This window comes from Scyliorhinus torazame, chromosome 25, assembly GCF_047496885.1.
Source record: "Scyliorhinus torazame isolate Kashiwa2021f chromosome 25, sScyTor2.1, whole genome shotgun sequence".
In the NCBI taxonomy this organism is placed as follows: domain Eukaryota; kingdom Metazoa; phylum Chordata; class Chondrichthyes; order Carcharhiniformes; family Scyliorhinidae; genus Scyliorhinus; species Scyliorhinus torazame.
This window is the reverse complement of record NC_092731.1, coordinates 9,534,611-9,552,799: the sequence shown is the minus strand read 5'-3', so window position 1 is coordinate 9,552,799 and position 18,189 is coordinate 9,534,611. Positions and strand designations below refer to the sequence as shown.

At 54.0% G+C, this 18,189-nt stretch overlaps 1 protein-coding gene across 1 annotated transcript in view; it reads right to left on the bottom strand.

The window, feature by feature from the left end:
* The window catches only part of LOC140402302 (cytochrome P450 2C3-like), a 121,320-nt gene that overhangs the window by 55,821 nt on the left and 47,310 nt on the right, over nucleotides 1-18,189 (bottom strand). The window contains exon 2 of the mRNA XM_072489984.1: nucleotides 4,568-4,730. Coding sequence (XP_072346085.1) covers nucleotides 4,568-4,730 — 163 coding nt within the window. The remainder of the gene's footprint in view (nucleotides 1-4,567; nucleotides 4,731-18,189) is intronic.

Sequence of the window (18,189 nt, the reverse complement as noted above, 5' to 3'; positions counted from 1 at the left end):
TTTGTCGATCACGTCACACATGTCAAGTGACAGGGAAACCTCAAGCAGTGATAAAACCAGAGACCTTAATACCCATTCCAGCAATTGAGGAATCTTTTACAAGGGTCTTAATTGGTTGTGTAGGACCGCTTCCTAAAAGAAAAAGTGGGAATCAGTATCTTTTGACGAGAATGGATGTGTCTACTAGGTTTCCAGAGGCAATTCCAGTACGTAATATTACAGCTAAAAAGATTGTGGAAGAGTTACTTAAATTCTTTACTAGATATGGACTACCCACAGAAATACATTCGGATCAAGGATCAAATTTTACCTGAAGGTTATTCAAAGAAGTTATGGATAGCTTAGGAATAAAACAAATTAAATCAACTGCGTACCACCCAGAATCACAGGGAGGGTGAGAAAGGTAGCATCAGACATCAAAGACAATGAAGGGGTTTGGGATAAAGGAATTCCATTCATACTGTTTGCAATTATGGATGCACCTAATGAGTCAACCGAATTCAGTCCTTTTGAATTAATGTTTGGTCATGAGGTAAGAGGACCACTTAAATTGAGTAAGAAAAAATTGGTGAGTGAGAAATCGTAACCTACATTATTGGATTACGTGTCAAATTTTAGGGAACGATTAAATAGAGCAGGTGAGTTGGCTAGACAACATTAAAATGTTGATCTTTTAATCTGAGGTACACTCTCCTTATTATCTCCCATCAGATCTCCTTTACCACTACCACTTGAGTATTTCTCTTTTCCCCAGTTTCTATCCCTCACAGGCTGAAACTGATGTTGGTACCCAAGCTTTGATTTATGAAGTAATTGATAATCATCTGCCATTTCTGCTGCTAACCTTGCAGTTTTAATCCTCTGCTCTTCCACATGACTTCTCACTACATCAGGAATTTAATTTTTAAAAGTATAATGTCTCTGAGAGCTTCATACATTTGGTCTATTTTCAAAGCCCTTATCCACCTATCAAAATTACTCTGATCCTTTCAGACTCCACGTATGTTTGACCAGGTTTTTTTTCCTTAAATTTCTAAACCTTTGTCTGTAGGCTTCAGGCACGACTTCATATGCCCCTAAGATCGATTTTTTTTCACCTCCTCATACTTCCCAGATACCTCCTCTGATAGTGATGCAAACAGTTCACTAGCCCTACATACCAGCTTTGCTTGAATTAGTAATACCCAGATGTCCTGTGGCCATTTCAGTTGTTTAACCACCTTGTCAAATGAAGTGAAAAAGGCTTCTACCTCCTTCTCATCAAACCTTGGCAATGCTTGGACATATTTAAATCGATCCCCACCAAGCCTTTGACTGTGACGCTCTTTCTCTTTATCCTCATCACATTCCTCCAACTGTACATTTCCCTTTACATTTGCCAATTTTAACTGACTGTCATGTTTCATGGCTATTTTTTGAAGTTCAAACTCTCTCTCTTTTTCCCTTTCCTCTCTCTTTCCCTTTCCTCTCCCTCTTTTTCTTTTTGCTCTGTGAGGGCTATTCATTATTTGTTGCTTTCTTCTCTCTTCTTTTCTTTTCCCATGATCTGTATCTCCCTTTCTCTTTCTTTTTGTTTTGCTAGGGGCTATTCTTTGTTTCTTTCTTCGCTCTCCTGTCCTTTTTCCCTGATCTGTATCTCCCTTTCTCTCTCTAGTTTTCTCATTTCATATTTAAGCTGCTTTAATTCTTTTTCATGTTCAAGTTGCTTGATTTGTAACTGAATTTTTGCCATTTCTAATGACTCAGACTATTGCTCAGGCAATTTTAAATGCTCAGCTCGCACTGTAAGTACCTCTTTTCATATTCTGTCAGGTGTTAATGTTAACTGCAATGTTTTTGCCAAATCTAAAAACCTGCTTGTAGTCTCTGTTCATAAGGTACTGTGTGTGACCGTCTCCACCCCCAAAAACGTCAGAGCCTCTGAAAGAGCCATTGTCCACAACACACTCCCTACTTAAACTGGAATACCACACGATGAAAAGCAACCACAATATGCTCACCCCTCAGTGACGTTAAGTTCACAAAGCCAACCTAATAGATAGACTTGTATCCCGGATGAGCCCCCAATTTGTTACCAGCCAGGGTTTAGTGAACCCCAAAGTGTATCATGGAGTTCACCTGAACCATAACTGTGAATAGATTTTGGTTATGGGGAGCACAAGGGCCCACTTTACAGGTGTGATGCAACAGAGTACTAAAGTATCTTTAAACAAAAAAACAATGCTAATTCTATGAATCCAATTAACATTTTTAAACACACCCTGTAGTTGACAGCCCAAAGCGAAAGTAAAACAGGCAGACAGCCCAGCTCCACCTACACTCTGACATCACTGCAGTTATTTGATAAACACCCATTTCTTAAAGGTATATCCACTACAGCTATTTGATAAACACCCACTTCTTAAAGGTACTCTCACATGACAATCTGGGGATTGACATTGCATTCGTTACTGATTGTTTATTGTTCGGTGTAAATTTGGGAGAAAATGTGAAAAAGGAGGAAAATAAAAATATTTTCTTTAAAAATACCTCCACTCTATCCGGTCAAACGCCTTCACGGCGTCCAGCGCCACTACTACCTCTGCCTCCGCCTATGCATTAACTACATTAAGAACCCTCATAATGTTTGAAAAAAAACTGCCTCCCTCTTACAAACCTTGTCTGATCTTCCCTATCACCTTCTGGAGGAACTCCTCCAGCATTCCCGCTAACACTTTCGTCAACACCTTTGCATCTACATTCAAGAGTGATATGGGCCTATGCGACCCACACTCTGTCAGATCCTTATCCTTCTTGAGCAACAAGGAGATCAATGCCTGCCTCAAAGTCTGTGGCAACACTCCCTTCCCTATTGCCTCCTCAAACATCCCCACCATCAGCGGCGCAAAGTTATCCCTAAATTTTTTGTAGTACTTCACCGGAAACCCATCCAGCCCTGCTAGCTTCCATACCACCTAGGAATTCCTGCATTCCTCGATCCTCTCCCGGTGGTTCGACCTATACAACCTCTCATAGAACTCCTATTAATCTCGTCCGGAGCCACCACCAACTTGCCTGTCCCATCCTGAACTGAACAATTTCCCTTGCCGCTGCCTCCCTCCGACATTGACCAGCCAGCATGCGCCCTGGCTTCTCTCCATACTCGTAGTCCGCTCCCCTCGCCCGCTTCAATTGGCGCACTGCCTTCCTTGTGGACAGCTGGTCAAAACTCGCCTTCAACTCCTTCCTCTTTTCCAACAGTGCTGGATCCACATACTCTGCATACCTCCTGTCCACTTCCAATAGCTCATCTATTAACCTTGGCCGCTCCACCCTCTCCTCCTTATCCACCTTTGCCTTAAACAATATCACCTCCCCCCTCACCACTGTCTTCAAAGCTTCCCACACCACCACCTGCGAGACCTCAACCGGACAATTAAACCGAACATATTCCTCAATCACTTCATTCAAAGTAATTTTGCTGAGAATTTACTTTCTACTGTTGAGAATCACATCTGGATGAGAAGAAGCTGGGATTCCATTGGTTGGACCTCGGATGAGGAACAATATGACCAACAGCAGCCTGCTGTTGTCGGACATGAGCTGGACATTAGAGCGGGGATCAGGAACTACAGCCTGCCTTTCAGAGATCTGCAGCTGGAAGTGGAGGGGGTGCAATTCCCATGAATCATTACCCATGACATGGTGAACAAGAAGAGGCGGAGTTCCCTTGCTATGGCGGTACGTCAGGAGGCTCAGCTTATTATGTCGGGTAGTGGCAAACATTTGAATTTCCTCGGGCAAGTGCAGCTCCCTGGTGGTAATGTTAAAGTGATAACTGTTCTCAGTGTTTTTGCTCCAGAAAATCCCAGGGTCTCCCAATTGGCAGCTACTAATGCTTAAAGCTTTCCAGTGTCAGTTTGGTACAGTACTGGAATTCTGGCATCTGAGTTAGAAGATGTGGGTTCACGTTCATCTGCCAAAACTACAGTATATATAACATAGGCTGACACTTTATTGCTGTTCCGAGGATCTCTTTTGCATGTGTCGTTTTACTCAGGCCGTTTCTTATTCCGGTAGATGTAAAGATCCATGACAATGATCAGCAAAGTACAGGGTAGCGCTCAGTTTTCCACCCAACTTTTGTTCCTCAAAGAACACAAAAAACATATTACCTGTTCCTTTATCAGCTAACAATTCAGAAGGACTTTAATTCATAGGTTACAAAGAGCTTTGTGATGCCTTGAGGACAGAAAAAGTGTTTTAGAAATGCCAAAGAATTAGGATGATCACTGGAAGAATGAACAAGTTATTCTAAGAAATGCTTTTTTCACTGGGGGTTCGTACAACATGGAACATGTTATTATAAATGACTATTGTGATAGGGGAAAAGGTGGGGACATTGGATTGGACGAGGTAACTTCAGTGGAAGATCCGTAACCCGCATAAAGTCAGTGGACAAATGAATAAAATGAAAATGAGTGAATGAAAAGAAATGAAAATGAAATGGGCTCATTCTAAATTTTCAGTTATTAGGGTAGTAAAAGCAGCAATAATAATTTAAGTAGAGGATATGAAGTTTGCTCACCGAGGCCATTTGCCAATGTTCTGGAGACAGGCAAGACATATCTGCCGCTGAAGTCATGCCCTCGCTCGATCAACGCTTCTGCCACCGCCTCGTGGCCACACAGCACCACTGCAGGACAACTGCCCAACCAAATGGTGAATACGGGGCCGTATTGCTCACCCAGCTGAAGAGAAATAATAAATAAATAACAACTATTAATTGTATTTCATCGACTTCTAGCAAATAATCTCTTTCCATCCTGTTCCTAGCAATAAACTTAACTCATCGTCTTCCGTTGCACCTCAGATACAAGGTGTAGTGCTAGAGGACTGGAGAATTGCAAATGTTACACCCTTGTTCAAAAATGGAGATAAGGATAAGCCGAGCAACAACAGGCCAGTCAGTTTAAACTCAGTGGAGGGGAAGCGTTTAGAAATTAAAACTTGGGACATAATTAGCATAATTGGGGCAAATGCAGATTAATGAAGAAAAGGCAGAATGAATTTGTTATTGACAAAATGGGCGGGATTCTCCTGTACCCGGCGGGGTGGGGGGGTCCCGGTGGGACGGAGTGGCGTGAACCACCCAGGGTGGTTGGTGCCCAGCCGGTGGGATAGGGGCTTGGCGCCATGCCAACTGGCACCGAAGGGCCGGCGCGAGTCGGCGCAAGCGCGGGAGTGCCAGCGCATGCTGTCATCATCCCCGTGCATGCGCGGGAGGGTTCGTCTCCGCATCGGCCATCACGGAAGACCACAGCGGCCGATGCGGAGAAATTGAGTGCCCCCACGGCACAGGCCCGCCCACGGATCGGTGGGCCAGGCCACCTTGAGGGCACCTCCCGGGGCCAGATCTCCCCGTGACCCCCCAGGAACCCCGGAGCCCGTCCGCGCGGCCATACCCCACCGGTAAGGGACCTACTCTAATTTACGCCGGCGGGACCGGCTACAGGCGGGCGGGACTTCGGGCGGCTCCAGCCCGAGTCGCACCGGACCCCGTCATTCTCCGAGGCGGGCGGTGCGACTCACGCCGGGCCGGTTTTTGGGGGGCTGGAGAATTGGGAGGACGGCGAGGGCGGGATTCACGCCAACCCCTGGCGATTCTCCCACCCGGCGGGGGGGTCGGAGAATCCCGCCCATTGTGTTGAACTAACATTCCTGTTTCTTGATGAGGTAACAGAATGTGGATGAGGGTAATGTAGTTGATGTGCTGCACATGGACTTCCAAAAAACATCTGATAAAGTGCCATGCAACAAGCTTCAGAGCAAAACTGGAGCTTGAAATTGGCTGAGTGACATGAAAGAGAGAATAGTGATGAACAGTTGTCTATCAGACTGGAGGAAGGTTTAAAGTGGAGATCCCCAGGAGTTGCGTTTGTGCCCCTGCTCTTTCGGATATACATAAATGACCGAGACCTTGGTGCACAGTGCACAACTTCTAATTGTGCAGACAAACGAAACTTGGAATTATTAGGAACTGTGAGAAGGATAATGTAGAAGTTCAAAAATAACAGACAAGTTGGTGCAAAAGGCAAGCAAGTGGCAAAAGAAATTTAATGCAGAGAAGTGTTAAGTGATCCATTTAGCAAGGAAGAATGTAGAGAGATAATATAAAACCAAAGGTACAATTCTAAAGGAGATGGAGCAGATGACCTGCATATATATGTGTACAAATCATTGAAGATGGCGGGAATGTATACAATCCCTGTAGTGCAGACGGAGACCATTCAGCCCATTGAGTCTGCACTATCCCTCTGAAAGAACACTCTACCCAGGCCCACTCCTCCGCTCAATTCCTGCCACCCCATCTAAACTGCATACAGTTATGAGTGTCGGAGGACACCAGAGGATGCATAAAAAACTCACGCAACACGGGAAGAACAGTACAAACTCCAGACAGAGAGTGACCCAGGCCGGAATCGAACCTTGGTCCATGACGCTGTGAGGGAACAGTGCTAATCACTGTGCCACCCAGGTTGAGAACATGGTTAATAAAGTATGCGGCATCTTGAGCTTTATTAATAATGGCACAGAATGCAAAAACATGGAAGCTATGGTAACCTATGTATACAACATTGGTTCAGCCTGAACTGGAGTATGGCGCGCAGTTCTGGGCACCACATTTTAGGAAGGAGGTGAAAGCGATAGGTGCAGAGAAGATATATGAGAATGGTTCTAGGGATGAGTAATTTCAGTTATGTGGATAGATTGGAGAAGCTGGGCCTGAGTGTAGAGAGCCAACACATGCACATGGACAGAATGATCTTCTTCAAGTCACAAAGGGGAGTGCAAAAATGCATCTCACCCGGACGGATTATTTTCTAGTGTTTAACTTTCCTGGAAGTGGACTTCCGGTGGCGACCATGGAGGAGTAGGTCGGACATTCGATAGCTCCCGCCTGAATCAGACTTTCGGATCTTTTTTCCTGGATTTTTGTGGACTTTATGAAATAAATCGGTGGAGTTAGCATCAGTAAGGAGGATTTACCCCCCGGTGTATGGATAGCTGGACCAGAAGTGGCCGTGTGAAACGAATCAGTCCCGATAGAGGGAAGCGAGGGGAGCTGGCAGTGCGGCGAAGCATGGCAGACGTCAAGGACCAGGGAGCGGCGGCTCACTGGCCGAAGGAGCAGCAGATGGAGTTTTTCAAGAGTTGCTTTGCTGAGCTAAAAAGAGATACGCTTGACCCGATGAAAGCATCGATCGACCAAATGGTCGCGACTCAGGCAGCCCAGGGGAAAGCGATCCAGGAGATCGAATTAAAACTCCAACCAAGAGGACGAGATAACTGTGCTGCAGCATAAGGTGGAGGTGCTAGAGGACCGCCACAAGCAGGTGCAAGAGAAGCTGGGAGGAGCTGGAGAACAGAACCAGGAGGCAGAATTTAAGAATCGTTGGCCTTCCTGAAGGTATTGAGGGATCAGATGCGGGAGCGTATGTGGTGAGTATGCTGGAGTCGATGATGGGAGCGGGGGCTTTCCCTCGACCCCTGGAGCCGGATGGAGCCCACAGAGCCCTCGCAAGGAAACCCAAGGCGAACGACCCGTCAAGGGCCATGGTGATCCGTTTCCACCGATTTTCAGACACGGAGCGCGTCCTGCGATGGGCCAAGAAGGAACGGAGCAGCAAGTGGGAGAATAATGAGGTGCGCATCATTCAGAACCTGGGTGCGGAGACGTGCGGGGTTCAACCGGGCAAAGGCGACCCTCTTTAAGAAGGGGGTGAAGTTTGGGGTGTTATACCCAGCGAGACTGTGGGTAACGCACGAAGACCGACGCTATTATTTCGAGTCGCCAGATGATGATTGGACATTTATTAAACAGAAGAAGTTGGACTCGAGTTAAGAGACACTTAATGCTTTGAAGATGGGAGGAGGCGGCGGTTTGTACTTGTGTTCTGTTTTAAATAAGATTGTGGTTAGTCATGGGCGAGAGAGCGGGTTGGGGGGACGGTTGGAGGGCGCTTTGTTAAGAAGGTGGTTGATATGAGGGGGGGCCCCTGAAGCGAGTACTACACTTCAGGGGACTGGGTTCTGTTTTAAGTGAGTGTGGCTGTTTGGCTTTATGGTTATGCTAATGGCTTTTGGAGAGCTGTTATTTACTTACTGGGGAAAGTGTAAATAGGTTATTTCTATGTGGGGAGAGGGGCCCGAACAATAGGACGATAGGCTGACCGGCACCAGGGGCGGGGGCTATCAGGGTCAGCATGGATCAGCTGACTCTCGGGAGCATGGTGGGGGGTGACTTAGTGTTGGGTTGGTATTTGATTTGGGAGATTAGGTTTTTGGCGTTAGGGAGGAGGGGGTGGGGGAGTATGGCTGCTCTGCGAGCAAGAGAGAAATTTTCTTCAGGGAATAAAAGGAGGGTCGGGGACGGCTGCTGCTTGAGGGGGTACCCGGGGAAGCGGGGGGGGGGGGCACGGGCTTGGGGCTAGCCAAGAAAGAGTGATGGCTAGTCGGCATGGGGGGCTGGGGGGTGGTAGCCCCCCAATCAGGCTGATTACTTGGAACGTGAGAGGTCTGAATGGGCCAGTGAAGAGAGCACGCGTGTTCGCACATTTAAAGGGACTAGAGGCAGACGTGGCAATGCTCCAGGAGACACATCTGAAGTTCACAGACCAGATGAGGTTAAGGAAGGGTTGGGTGGGTCAGGTGTTCCACTCAGAGCTGGACTCGAAGACCAGGGCGGTAGCAATTCTGATCAGCAAGCGAGTGGCATTGGAGGCTGGGAGAATAGTGGCTGATAGGTATATCATGGTGAGTGGGATGCTGGAGGGGGTCCGAGTGGTGCTCGTGAATGTCTACGCCCCGAACTGGGTCGATGTGGATTTTGTGAGGCATGTGTTAGGCAAAATCCCAGACCTGGGGCGAAATTCTCCGTTATCGGCGGAAAGTCCGCCGATTGGCGCAAAAAACGGCGCAAATCCGACTTGCGTCACGTCGGAAAAATGGGTCGAAAGTCTCCGGCCCAAAATGGGCTAGCAGCGACGTAACGGGATCCGCGCTTGCGCAGTGGTTCACGCCGTGCAGCGTCATACGCGCCGCACGGCGTGACGGCTCATAAGGCCACGCTGCTCCCCCCCCACCCGACCGGAACACCCGACCGGAACACCCGACTGGATGGCTGGCCGCCGCCCAGCCCCGACGTTGGAGTCACGGGATGTGGAGGCGCTCCTGGACGCGGTGGAGCAGAGGAGGGACGCCCTGTATCCCGGGCACGGCCGCAGAGTTGCCCCACGCCACAGCCGGCGTCTGTGGAGGGAAGTGGCAGAGGCCGTCACCGCTGCGGCTCTGACACCACGGACAGGCACCCAGTGCCACAAGAAGGTGAACAACCTCGTCAGAGCAGGCAGGGTGAGCCTCCCCATATCCCCCCTCCCCCATATCCCCCCTCCCCCATATCTCCCCCATATCCCTCCTCCCCCATATCCCACCTCCCCCATATCCCCCCTCCCCCATATCCCCCACTCCCCCATATCCCCCACTCCCCCATATCGCCCCCTCCCCATATCCCCCCTCCCCCATATCCCCCCTCCCCCATATGCCCCCCTCCCCATATACCCCCCTCCCCCATATACCCCCTCCCCCATATCCCCTATATCACCCCGTCCCCCATAGCCCCCCTCCCCCATATACCCCCTCCCCCATATCCCCAAGTGAATCCAGCCCTAACCTTAATCTCTGCAATGCACGCGCAACCGATGGCGTGCATTCATATACCTGCCTAACAGTGTTGCCTTTTACCCCTGCCACCCCCGCCCCCCCCCACAGGAGAAGCGCGCACACAACAATAGGGAGCATGTGAGGACTGGAGGAGGCCCAGCTGATGAGAGGCCACTGACCGAACACGAGGAAAGGGCCCTGGAACTGGCTGGCGGACCTGAGGACCTGATGCAGAGGTCGGGGGCGTACTAGCAAGTGAGCCACCGACAGCCCGTCCCCATATCCCCCCTCCCCTATATCCCCCTCCCCCATATCACCTGATCACTGCCTGATGTCTAACCATGCATGCTTCATTGTGTATCGCAGGACCAAACGTCCAGGCACCCATCCCCGCAGATGCACACCGCCCGCAGGATGTCCCTCAGAGGCCATGGGAGACAGAGAGACCCGGACCCTCCAGCATGCGACGCCCGCAGGATGCCCCTCGCACACCACGGGAGACGGAGAGACCCGGACCCCCCAGCATGCGACGCCCGCAGGATGCCCCTCGGAGGCCACGCGAGACGAGAGACCCGGACCCTCCAGCATGCGACACCCGCAGGATGCCCCTCGGAGACCACGGGAGACGGAGAGACCCGGACCCGCCAGCATGCAACGCCCGCAGGATGCCCCTCGGAGACCACGGGAGACGGAGAGACCCGGACCCTCCAGCATGCGACGCCCGCAGGATGCCCCTCGGAGGCCACGGGAGACGGAGAGACCCGGACCCTCCAGCATGCGACGCCCGCAGGATGCCCCTCGCACACCACGGGACACGGAGAGACCTGGAGCAACAGGGAGACGACACCCCCGTCACGTGCGGGAGCGACCACCCAGCGACGAGGGTGGCAGCCACAGGCCCCCGTCACATCCGAGCCAGGACACCACTACCCAGGACACCACTACCCAGGACACCACTACCCAGGACACCAGTACCCGGGACAGCACTGCCCAGGACACCACTACCCAGGACACCACTACCCAGGACACCACTACCAGGGACAGCACTGCCCAGGACACCCCTACCCGGGACAGCACTACCCAGGAAGACGAAATACCGGACAGTGACTCAGAGTGGATGGGTGGAGACGAACCCCCACCCCAAAGTGCCATGGACTCAGAGTGGGACGAAGAGCACGACACAACGCCACTGCTGTCACCAACACCCTCCACCATCGCAGAAATACTCACCTCGGTTGGGCACTTTAGTGATGAGGCGTCTGCTACACTCACTGGTGCGCACAACACAGCCGTCCCGGTACAGCAGGTGGAGGTAGGAGCAGCAGAGGGGCCAGGCGGTCGGAGGGCAGCCCAGCCCAAGCGAACATCTGCCGCCCAGATGGATCCCGGGTTCCTGGAGTTACCACACCCACACATAGATCCGATGCAACCACCGACCTGGAGACGAGCGAAGAGGGTGATGGCCGGCTTGCGGCGGCTGCAGTCGCAGGTGGAGGAGTCCACCCGCATCCAGGAGCTGGGAGTGGTGCCGGTCATGCGTGCCACCCAGGCTGACACCGCACGGGTGGCGTCCGCGGTGGAGGCAATGGGTGCGACGGTGTCAGACATGGGGAACGGTTTGCGAGGCCTGGGGCTTTCCGTGCAGGCGGCGTCTGTGGCCCAGGACATGGCTGCCCTCTCACAGGAGGCCATGAGCCAGTGCCAGCGCCAGATGGCAGGGGCGCTCAACGCCATAGCCCAGTCTCTGCAGGCCATGGCCCAGTCTCAGCAGGCCATGGCCCAGTCTCTGCAGGCCATCGCTGAGGGCATCGGCGCCAGTGGCCATTTGCGAGCCGGCGTCGCACTGTCACAGACAGGGTTTGACAACCCCCTGGGCTCCATGGCTGCAAACCTGCAGACCCCTGTCGATACCAGCACGGGCCTCCAGGACTGGCAGCGCCAGATGCCGGGTGGGCGTCGGATGGCCAGTCCGTTCGCATCCCCCACCCATGTAGAGGCCTGGGGGGCCATCGGGCACCCCGAGGGAGGAGGAGGTGGTGTGGTCCGTCCCGGCTCCCCCTGTAGGGGAGGTCCCGGTACACCGCGACACCTCGGACTCCCCCCCCTTCTGCCCCAGGTGCATCGGGTGGGCAACGGGCAGGACAGGCTGGCAGCTCGCCATCCCAGTCGCCCGGGCCACAGCCTGGCCCATCTAGGCCAGGACGCCCCAGGAAATGGCCGCCAAAGGGATCCAGTGTCAGAGGGCAGGAATCACAGGAGTCCACCTCCAGTTCTGCTCTAGTGTCTGGGGAACAACGTAGACGTAGTCAAAGGGCCCGTAAGGCCAAACAATTAGACACTGAGTAAGTTGGCACGGGTGCAGGGCACAGATGAGTTTTAGGGGCTAGGGCACGTGCATGAACTCATTTGGTTATTAAAGTCAATGTTACACCTACAGAAGCTGCCTTTGTGCTCTGTCCAAAGCGTGCGGGGGTGTCATGTACGTTGAGCGCAAGTGTGTGTGTGAGGGGTGGTCTTACCTCAGCCCCAGGGTAGTCTGCCCCCTTCCCCCTGGGCCGCCATCAACATCCCCCGGGCAGAGTACGGGACCATGCGCTGCAGTGTCACAGCCGCATGCAGGGATGGTCCGGGTGGATGGTGGTACTGTGGCCATGGGTCAGACATAGTCCAACGATGAGGAGCCAGGAGCTCACCGCAGGGCGGGTTGTCATCATCCTCCATGGCCTGCAATAGACACGCGTCCACCCGCAACTGTGTGAGCCCGACCCGTTGTGCCGCAGGTGGATCGGCAATGTGGGGGGGGGGGGGGGGGGGCGGGGGGTGCATGCGGGTGGGGTGGGTGGGGTTGGGGAGGGGGGGTGAGGGTGCTGGATGGGTGGATGGGTGGGGGGTGTGGGTGGTCGGCTGTTGCCATGGTGTGCGGTCTGTGGCCATACTACCCGATTCCCACGCCCATTTAGTCAGTGAAGCGGGCGGCTATCAGTCTGTCCCGTGCCCGCTGGGCCAGCCGGTAACGGTGGACAGCCACCCGCCTGTGTCTACCCCGTCTGCCCTGACCATTACCCCCATCCCCCTCATCTGGGGAGGACTGCGCCTCTTCCTGCTGCACCTCCACTCCGCCCTCCTCTGCCTGCGGCACATCGCCCCTCTGCTGGGCTATGTTGTGCAGGACGCAGCACACCACAATGATGCGGCCGACCCTATCTGACCGATACTGGAGAGCGCCCCCAGAGAGGTCCAGGCACCTGAAACGCATCTTCAGCACGCCAAAGCACCTCTCTAGCACTCCCCTTGTCGCTACATGGGCATCATTGTAGCGGTTCTCCGCCTCATTGCGTGGCCTCTGTATAGGCGCCATCAGCCACGATCGCAATGGGTAGCCCCTGTCGCCCAGCAACAAGCCCCTCAGCCGGGGATGGCGTCCCTCGTACATGCCGGGGATGGATGACCGCGACAACACGTATGAGTCGTGTACACTGCCTGGGTAACGGGCGCAGACGTGCAGGATCATCATGCGGTGGTCGCAGACCACCTGTACGTTCATCGAATAGGTCACCTTCCTATTGTTGAACACGGCCCTGTTATCTGCAGGTGGCCGCACGGCGACGTGCATCCCATCAATCGCGCCGTGGACCATGGGGAACCCGGCCACGGCAGAGAAGCCCACGGCCCGGGCATCTTGGCTGGCCCGGTCCACAGGGAAGCGGATGTAGCGGTGCGCCATGGCATATAGGGCATCTGTCACTGCCCGGATGCACCGATGTCTGCGATATGCCGGACAGGTCCCCACTCGGTGCCTGGAATGACCCCGTTGCATAAAAGTTCAGGGCCACCGTAACCTTGACGGACACGGGGAGAGGGTGTCCCCCGCCAGTGCCACGCGGTGACAGGTGTGCCAGCAGGTGGCAGATGTGTGCCACGGTTTCCCGCCTCATCCGGAGTCTCCTCCTGCATTCCCGGTCCGTGAGGTCCTGGTATGACTGCCGGGGCCGGTACACACGGGGCGCCCTCGGGTGCCTCCGTTGCCGTGGGGCCGCGACGTCCTCCTCCCCCTCCTCGTCCTGTCGGTCAGGTGTCCCTCCAGCCTGGGCAGCTGCCGCCTGTCCCTCTGCGGCAGCCTGCGCCGCCTCTCTGGCACGCTCCTCCTCCTCCTCCCCCTCCTCCTCATCCAGGGCAACATTAGCGGCTGCCGCCACGGCGGCCAACATCGCTGGATGATCGGAAAACATGACGGCCTGGTGGGGGGGAGGGGAACGACGACATGTCATCATTGTCCATATCCCCTCCACCCCCCAGCCAGGTGGCATGGACCGCATGGGTCCAAGTGTTGGAGGCTGGCACCTGGCCAGGTGGACCAACTCACTTGCCCTCGCATCCCCCTCCCCGGCACAGACCCCCCCCCCCCCCAACCTCCTCCCCGGCACGGACCCCCCATTCCCCTCCCCGGCACGGACCCCCCCCCAACCTCCTCCCCGGCACGGACCCCAACCTCCTCCCCGGCACGGACCCCCCATCCCCCTCCCCGGCACGGACCCCCCCCCCAACCTCCTCCCCGGCACGGACCACCCCCCCAACCTCCTCCCCGGCACGGACCCCAACCTCCTCCCCAGCAAGGACCCCCCCCAACCTCCTCCCCGGCACGGACCCCAAACTCCTCCCCGGCACGGACCCCCATCTCCCTCCCCGGCACGGACCCCCCCCCAACCTCCTCCCCGGCACGGACCCCCCATCCCCCTCCCCGGCACAGACCCCCCCCCCCCCCAACCTCCTCCCCGGCACGGACCCCCCCTCAACCTCCTCCCCGGCACGGACCCCCCCCCAACCTCCTCCCGGCACGGACCCCAACCTCCTCCCCGGCACGGACCCCCCATCCCCTCCGCGGCACGGACCCCCCCCAACCTCCTCCCCGGCACGGACCCCCCCCAACGTCCTCCCCGGCACGGACCCCAACCTCCTCCCCGGCACGGACCACCCCCAACCTCCTCACCGGCACGGACCCCCCATCCCCCTCCCCGGCACGGACACCCCCCCCACCTCCTCCCCGGCACGGACCCCAACCTCCTCCCCGGCACGGAACCCCCACCCCGGCTCGGACCCCCCCCCCCAACCTCCTCCCCGGCACGGACCCCCCATCCCCCTCCCCGGCACGGACCCCCCCCCAACCTCCTTCCCGGCATGGATCCCCCTCCCCGGCACGGACCCCCCTCCCGGAACTCCCCCGGAGCCCAGACCACTCTAACCACGCCCCCCCCGCCGCACACACACACACACAACCCGAGACACACCTCTCCTCACACATTCAGACTGCTGCCACGCCATCGCCTGCCCAGAGCCAACCCCCCAGGCCGTCACTCACCTCCACGCTGGTCGGCGTGACCCTGGAGCACAGGGTCACGCCGATGAAAAGGAGGTTTAATTTACGTCGACGTGAACGGTCATCACGTAGACGGGACTTCGCCCCATCCGGAAGGGAGAATATCGGCAGGCCGAAAATCGGCTGCCTTGCGCAGACCCGTGCCATTCTCCGACGGCAGCGGCGACATTAACGCCCCGCCGACTTTTCTCCCTTCGGAGACTTCGGCAACCGGCGGGGGCGGGATTCACGGCGGCCAACGGCCATTCTCCGACCCGCTGGGGGGGTCGGAGAATGACGCCCCTGGAGTCACAAAACTTGGCCATGGGAGGGGACTTTAATTCTGTCATTGAACCTGATTGAATCGCTCAAAATCCAGGACAGGGAAGAGGCCGGCGGCGGCAAGGGAGCTGAAGGGCTTTATGGAACAGATGCGGGGGAGTAGACCCCTGGAGGTTTACAAGGAGTTTTCCTTCTTCTCCCACGTCCACAAAGTTTATTCCCGTATTGATTTTTTTGTCCTGGGCAGGGCGTTGATCCCAAAGTTGATGGGGACGGAATACTTGCCGATCACAGTTTCGGATCATTCCCCGCACTGGGTAGATTTGCGGCTTATTCATAGATTATTCATAGAATTTACAGTGCAGAAGGAGGCCATTCGGCCCATCGAGTCTGCACCGGCTCTTGGAAAGAGCACCCAAGGTCAACATCTCCACCCTATCCCCATAACCCAGTAACCTCACCCAACACTAAGGGCAATTTTGGACACTAAGGGCAATTTATCATGGCCAATCCACCTAACCTGCACATTTTTGGACTGTGGGAGGAAACCGGAGCACCCGGAGGAAACCCACGCACACACAGGGAGGATGTGCAGACTCCCCACAGACAGTGACCCAAGCCGGAATCGGGCTTGGGGAGGAGAGAGGGCAGCGTCCGCTGTGGAGACTGGACATGGGGTTGTTAGCGGACGAGGTGGTTTGCGGGCGAATGAATAAGAGTATCCAGAACTATTTGGAAACAAACAACACGGGAGAGGTTTCGGCAGCGACGGTCTGGGAAGCCCTGAAGGCAGTTATTAGAGGGGAACTTATATCGATCGGGTCCCGTAGAAAACAGAGGGAAAGGGCGAAGAGGGAGAGATGGTGGAGGAGTTACTCTGGGTGGATAGGAAATATGCGGAGGCCCCATACGCGGGACTCCTGAGGGAACGGCGCAAACTTCAGGGGGAGTTTGAATTGTTGACCACAGGGAAAGCGGTAGAACAGTTGAGGAAGTCTAGGGGTGTGGTGTATGAATATGGGGAGAAGGCGAGCAGGATGCTGGCGCACCAGCTTAGGAAGAGAGAGGCAGCCAGGGAGATTGTGGGAGTAAAGAATAAGGAGGGCAACTTGGTCTCAGACCCAGAGGGGGTGAATGAAGTTTTTAAGGAATTATACAGCAAACTATATGAGTCGGAACCCCCAGCGGGTGCGGAAGGGATGAGGCAATTTCTGGACCAGTTGAAGTTCCTGAGGGTGGAGGAGGGTCTGGTGGAGGGGCTGAGGGCACCGATCGAGATAGAAGAAATTGTTAAGGGGCTGGAGGGCATGCTGTCCGGCAAAGCTCCGGGGACGGGTGGCTTCCCGGTGGAATTTCAAAAAAGATTTTCAGAGATGTTGAGCCCGCTATTAATGAGGACCTTTAATGAGGCGAGAGAGAAGGGAATCCTCCCCCCTACAATGTCACAGGCCTCGATCTCACTCCTTCTGCAACGGGAGAAGGACCCTGAACAGGCCAATCTCGTTGCTAAATGTGGATGCCAAGCCATTGGCTAAGATCTTGGCCACGAGGATAGAGGATTATGTCCCAGGGGATGATAGGGGAAGACCAGACTGTAGATTAATTTGTCGATTCTGTTAAAGGAAACACAGCTAACAAGATATGTTCATTTTTTTAAATTAATAAAGCAACATTCAGAATAATGACAGTTTTCTTAAGTTGACAGTTCTTGGCAACTTTTTAGCGATACATTGAGGTTTCTTTAGCTGCTTTGATGGCAGCCGTTCTGTTCTGAGAAAGTTCACTTTTTCCTTTGGAAATTTTCTGTCCCAAGTAAACATCTTCTTTCTGGGCAATTTGTGCTTTGGCAAAGCTAGCTTTGTGACTATTAGCACTGAGGTGGTTCAAGACCACCCGTAAGTGTTTGTCATGATCATCTTTATTGATGGAGGTTATCAGAACATCATCTTCATACTGGATAATGGTGGAAGGCCGAACAGGCAGTTGCCTGAGATGATTCTGTAGAACCATGTGGTAAACAGTTGGGCTATTGTGATACTGTTGCTGATTAACTGTAAAAGCAAACCATGGTTGCAGTTGCTTAGCCAGTGGTACTGAACAGAAGCCGTACTGGGTGTGTCTTAGAACATAGAACATAGAACATAGAACAATACAGCGCAGTACAGGCCCTTCGGCCCACGATGTTGCACCGAAACAAAAGCCATCTAACCTAAACTATGCCATTATCATCCATATGTTTATCCAATAAACTTTTAAATGCCCTCAATGTTGGCGAGTTCACTACTGTAGCAGGTAGGGCATTCCACGGCCTCACTACTCTTTGCGTAAAGAACCTACCTCTGACCTCTGTCCTATATCTATTACCCCTCAGTTTAAAGTTATGTCCCCTCGTGCCAGCCATATCCATCCGCGGGAGAAGGCTCTCACTGTCCACCCTATCCAACCCCCTGATCATTTTGTATGCCTCTATTAAGTCTCCTCTTAACCTTCTTCTCTCCAACGAAAACAACCTCAAGTCCATCAGCCTTTCCTCATAAGATTTTCCCTCCATACCAGGCAACATCCTGGTAAATCTCCTCTGCACCCGCTCCAAAGCCTCCACGTCCTTCCTATAATGCGGTGACCAGAACAGTACGCAATACTCCAAATGCGGCCGTACCAAAGTTCTGTACAGCTGCAACATGACCTCCCGACTCCGGAACTCAATCCCTCTACCAATAAAGGCCAACACTCCATAGGCCTTCTTCACAACCCTATCAACCTGGGTGGCAACTTTCAGGGATCTATGTACATGGACACCTAGATCCCTCTGCTCATCCACACTTTCAAGAACTTTACCATTAGCCAAATAT